Below are 6,000 nucleotides of genomic sequence, written 5' to 3'. Positions count from 1 at the left end.
TAAAGTTTGTTTTTCCATGTAACGACTTGTACATCTCATTGTTACAATGGGTCCACCTGTATCCCTAGTTAAATGATTCGTTTTTTCCCTTCCCCTCCACAAATTATACCGACCTCAAATACAGTGAAAGCATGGGTTATACCGTGGGGGAGGGACATACAAAGCAACAAAGAAATCATCTTATAAATACGTTAGAAACAATTGCATGAAAGGAAAAAAAAAACAAAAAAACATTTGAATACTTATCTTGGGGTTCATTCCACTAACATCAACTTATCTGACCTTTTCTGCTTGACTCAGACATATAGTAGTTATTGCAAATAAGGGAAACCATGGGACCTATGTTTCTTTGGGCCTGGCTTACTTCACTTAATATAATTTTTTCCAAGTCTTTCCATTTCCTAACAAACGGGGCAATGTCATTCTTTCTGATGGAGGCATAGAATTCCATCATGTATATATACCACATTTTCTTGATCCATTCATCTACTGAGGGGCATCTGGGTTGGTTCCATATCTTAGCTATGGTAAATAATGCCACAATAAACATAGTCGTGCTGGTAGCTTTAGTGTGGTCTTGTTTGTGATCATTCGGGTAAATGCCCAAAAGTGGGATTGCTCTGGGTCATAGGGGAGCTCTATGTGGAGTCTTTTGAGGAACCTCCATACTGCTTTCCAAAGTGGCTGAACAAGTTTACACTCCCACCAACAATGCAGTAATGTTCCCTTCTGTACACATCCCCTCCAGCATCTGTTGTCATTAGAGTTCTTGATTATAGCCATTCTAACTGGGGTGAAGTGGTATCTCAATGTTGTTTTGATTTGCATTTATTTTATGGCTAGAGAGGTTGAGCATTTCTTCATGTATCTATTGGCCATCCTTCTTTCCTCTTCAGATAAAATATGGAATGCTTCACGAATTTGCGTGTCATCCTTGCTCAGGGGCCATGCTAATCTTCTCTGTATCGTTCCAGTTTTAGTATATGTGCTGCCGAAGCAAACACCACATTAGATTTTTATGTCTTTATTTTTAGGGATTTCAGCTGAAGGAACTTAATGGTTCTCTGAATCTTTTTTTTTTACTTTTTTTCTTTCCTTTTTTATGTGATGGTGGGGCTTGAACTCTGGTCATAGGTCCCCAAGCTCTTTTTTGCTCAAGGCTGTTGCTCTACCACTTTGAGTTATAGCTCCACTTCTCGTTTTCTGGTGGTTAATTGGAGATCCAAGTCTCATTGACTTTCTTGCCCTGGCTGTATTTGAACCAGGATCCTCAGATCTCAGTCCTGAGTAGCCAAGATTATAGGTGTGAGTGAACTTGTCTTATTTTTATTACATAATGGATATTAGAGATTGCATTTTATTTTAATTCTCTGCATCTAAAGGAGTTGTTGGTTGTTATTTGGGTTGCTTTTTCTTTTGAGAATGAATATATGGCTTTCTATATCCTTCTAGGAGGAATTATAAACTAAAAATATGTGACAGCATTTTACCATGATGGTAACAGTATATATATGGTGATCAAAAGTCAACACATCATCCTGAGGAGCTGTGAGGTGACTCATACCACCCACACCTCTGTCCCTGTCAGTGAATATTCACTATACATGTGTAAAATATTAATGTGTATATTTAATATGTACTTCATTGTACAATATTGTACATAATATGTACCAGTTTGATTAGCCTGCTCTTCTCATGACCCTCATTTAAATGAGCAGTAGGTCTTTGAATGTCCTCTTGGTATTTCATGCCTTAATATCACCAGTGTCAATATCAAAACTTCACCTCTACTATAATATTTGCACAACATTGACAAGATGTCTTAAGGGCCATCTCTTGTCTCTTTGCTCTTACTCAGACTTTATAACCTGCTCTGCTTCCTGAGGCCAACATACATTCTGACTTTTACATAGTGGATATTGTTATGAATGTTGATTGATTGCCACTAACTGGGTTATCAGTATTTTGCTCAGCCATAATAATCCAACCTTATTGATGAAAGTACTAAAATCAAGAAGAAAAATAACACATTAACTTCAATAGAAACAAATATTTTGACCATCTCTTGATACAAATGCTAAGGACTTTGAAATACTTGCTTAGTATGCCTTTTAAAAGGAACATAAGTACAATGAGATTTTTGGCCAAAATGTTGTTTGTTTCCAATTTAAAGTAAAAGTAATAGAAGTCCATAGTCAGTATATAACTACTCATCTATTAGAAAAACAATGTCAGGGCTGGGAAGGTGGCTCAGTGGTAGAGCGCTTGCCTTGTATGCATGAGGCCCTGGGTTCGATTCCTCAGCACCACATAAGCAGAAAAAAAAAGCCGGAAGTGGTGCTATGGCTCAAGTGGTAGAGCACTCGCCTTGAGCTGAAGAGCTGAGGGACAGCGCCCAGGCCCAAAGTTCAGGCCCCACAACCAGACCCAAAACAAACAAACAAAAAAAAACAATAAATACAAATGTCAGAAGAAAGATGCAGTGAACAATAAAAGAAAGCAGAAAGGACTGCAATTATGTGACCATATGTCTTAAAAAATCATGTATGTTTTTTAACATAGTATAGAACCTAGTAATTCAATGTATTTAAAATAATGAATAATGTATTTTTATAAAATTTTAAAATATTGGAATGTAACATTTCATGTAATATACAAATGTAACATAGTTAACAAGAAAAAAATTATATATTTAATGCATGCAAATTTGTATTTATCATTTTAAGTGATTAAACAAGAATATGTTGAAACGTTTATCCATCCATGAACAAGCAAACTATTATGAAACTATACTTTCCTCAGCTATTACTCCATAAATCAAATACACTGTGATATACTATTAAAGCGAATTTTGTAATATATACAGCCCATTCTTGAAAGTGTAGCACCATATAGAGAAAGCAGAGAAAGTGGAGGAGGAAGAAAGATGAAAGGAAAAGAAAGACAAAAGGGAAAGGGAGAAGCTGTGGAAAAGTTGATCTAATGAGACAGATTGAGGAATGCTGCAAAAGGCAGATGTGTGAATTTAAAATACATTAATGAGTATGGGAAAACATGGAACTTTGTTAAGCAGAAAATATTAATGAAATGTATTTGATGATTAAGCAGCATAATGATATACAGACAAGATGTTAACATACTTTAAAATATCAGGAAACTGAGATAATGGCGATTACAGCATGAAGCCAGCCTCAGCAGGAAAGTCCACAAGACTCTTATCTACAACTAACAACAAAAGAGCCAAAAGTGGAGCTGTAGCTCAAGTGGTAAAGCGCTAGCCTTCAGAAAAACAAAACAAAAACAGGGACAGTACCCAGGCTTTAAGTTAAAACCAGATGACTGATACCAAAAAACTAATTTTAGACAAATGATTAAGAAAGCAAAATTGGGAAACAGGTCAACAGTGAAAATATTACATTAGAGATGTTGGAACTAAGTGCAAAGGAAATAGGAACCAAAGATATACAGAATGAAATTCAAATTTAACTGGCTCTGGCTACAACTTAGACGCTACCATTACTAAAGAAATGAGTAAGAGTCACTTCTTCAATGAGGTGATTCCCACAGTATATCTTAACATCTAAAGGAAAAAATGTAGATTTAATCTAGACCTTCTGTAAATTTAAACAAACATATAAGTGTCATCCTAAGAGGGCTTATTTCTCCCAGTATATGTTTTGTCCCTGAAGCCATGCAGAAAATTTCTCTCTGGCCTTAACAAGATGATGTAGCACTTGGGAGCAAAGATACAACCCAGGAGCCCTGCACTGGAGGCCAAGATAGAGAAGGCCTCCACAGCCACCATAATCTTCCCCTTAGCACTGTGGTAGACAGGCAGGAAGGTGAGCCACACACTGCAAAACACCAGCATGCTGAAGGTCAGGAACTTGGCTTCATTAAAGGCATCAGGCAGATTCCTGGCCAGAAAAGCCACAAGGAAGCTGGCTAAGGCCAGGAAAACCAGGTATCCCAATACACAGTAGAAAGCAGTGAGGGAGCCCTTGTTGCAGAGAATGATGACATGATCATGTTCAGATTGTGTATCTGTGTCAATGAAGGGAGGAGAAGACCCCAGTCAGAGTACAAAGAGAGTTACTTGGATAAGGGTACAGATGGGAATAATGAAATTAGGAGCTCCTGATAACAGCAGCCACCTCATCCTTCTCTCTGCAGAAGTGACTTTGAAGGCTAGAACCACAGTCAATGTTTTGGCCAAGACAGTAGAAACTGCTACAGTGAACACAGTTCCAAATGTTGTCTGCTGCAGAATGCAGGTGACCATGTTGGGACGGCCAATAAAGAGCAAGGAGCACAAGAAAGAGAATATGAGGGAGATGAGCAGGATGTAGCTGAGGGCCTGATTATTGGCCTTGACAATGGGGGTGTTCTGATGTTTCACAAAGACCCCAAGAACAACTGCTGCAAGTGTAGATAAACAAAGAGCCATGCAAGCCAGGGCCATCCCCAAGGGTTCTTCATAAGCGAGGAAACTTTCAATTCTTAGGAGACACTGGTTGTGCTCTGTGTTGGCATACTGATGATCGGGACATTTCACACAGTGCTCCATGTCTGGTGAGGAAGCCAAAGAACCATTAGTCATTTTTCAGTACTTAAAAGGAAATTGAGAAATCCTAACCCAGAGGTAATTCTGATATGTCAGTACTTGATCATAAAACTAAGTATTTTTGTTTTTATTGTAAAAATACTGTAGAGTTGTTAGTTACATGAGCAAGGTAATGAGTACATTTCACCCTAGATCAAGTGAGTCACACTTACAAAACATTTTATTTTCACCCAGGTTTGTACATTGAACATTTTCCTGTATATATCATAGGAGAGGAACCAAAACCAGCCTCAAAAACTTTAAAATACTGAAATTTTCTTGAACCTACCTTGAGACTCCAATGTAGTAAAGCTAGAAATTATCAGTACACATGGGAAAATCTTCATAAACATCAAATCTAAAAATTATTTTCAGCCATCAGTGGTAAAATAAAAATTAAAAAAATAACAAAAATGAAAATAGAAGAGCAAAATCAAAGTATATTGCAAAAGTAGTAAAAGTAAACATTTCCCTCTTTATCTCTAAGTAATTGTCCAAAGGGGATTAATGCTACATGTTAGTTAATAAGTACAATGCATCTTAATATCATCCTTTTAATTGTTCTTCCCCATATTTTCCCAACCCCATCCATACACACGAGTTGATTGTTTTAATAGGAAACATTAGGAATCATTGTACAGAGTTGTATATTAAAGAATCTTAACTGCATTTCAAGGAACAAGAATACAACTAAACCCAAAATTAGTAGAATGAATGAAATAGGAGTAAAATAAATCAAGAATAAAAACACACAAAAAATTAAAACAGTAGCAATAATCAGTAAAGCAAAGAGGAAAACAAAAGGGAAAAGTCTTAAGACTACAGAAAAGGTAGAGAAGACTGAAGCAAGTAACATCTCACATGAAAGCAGAAACATAAAAGATCATTAAAGATACTTTAAGAAAAGGACATGTCAGTAACTTTATAACATGGAAGAAATGACATGGTACATTTTCCAGTGCTAAACTAGGAAGACACAAAAAAAAACAAAAATAAATAACTTTAATGGAGTTCAGTAATAAAAAGCTTGTCATGGTTTTACTGCTGAATTGTTCTCAGAATTAAACTGTGACTAAAACCCATTTTTTAGTTTGGAATATAATTGGAAGAAATTCCTTATAACACATTCTATGATCTTGATATTACCCTGAAACCAAACGAGAGGAGGAAGTGAAACTATAATAAGAACTATATTTGATGTCTATGATAAACGTAGCAGCAAATATTCTAGTCAAAATAGTAACAAAGTGGTTATAACACTTACAGTCTATTCCTCAAGAGCAAGAGTTGAAGAATTGAGAACACATAATTTCAAACTTTCCCCATCTCTTCTGGGATGATGGTGGCATCAAAAGGTAAACTGCCTAGGTGTCTGACCAAACAGATTTAGGGTCCCA

General features: G+C 36.4%; 1 protein-coding gene across 1 annotated transcript in view; it reads right to left on the bottom strand.

Moving 5' to 3' along the window:
- Nucleotides 1-3,646: 3,646 nt before the first annotated feature.
- The window catches only part of LOC105998733 (vomeronasal type-2 receptor 116-like), a 38,974-nt gene continuing 36,620 nt past the window's right edge, over nucleotides 3,647-6,000 (bottom strand). Inside the window, 1 exon segment of the mRNA XM_013033524.1 lies at nucleotides 3,647-4,569. Coding sequence (XP_012888978.1) covers nucleotides 3,647-4,569 — 923 coding nt within the window.

This window comes from Dipodomys ordii, unplaced genomic scaffold, assembly GCF_000151885.1.
Source record: "Dipodomys ordii isolate 6190 unplaced genomic scaffold, Dord_2.0 Scaffold171, whole genome shotgun sequence".
Taxonomy (NCBI): Eukaryota; Metazoa; Chordata; class Mammalia; order Rodentia; family Heteromyidae; genus Dipodomys; species Dipodomys ordii.
This window is presented reverse-complemented; position numbering and strand designations above follow the sequence as displayed.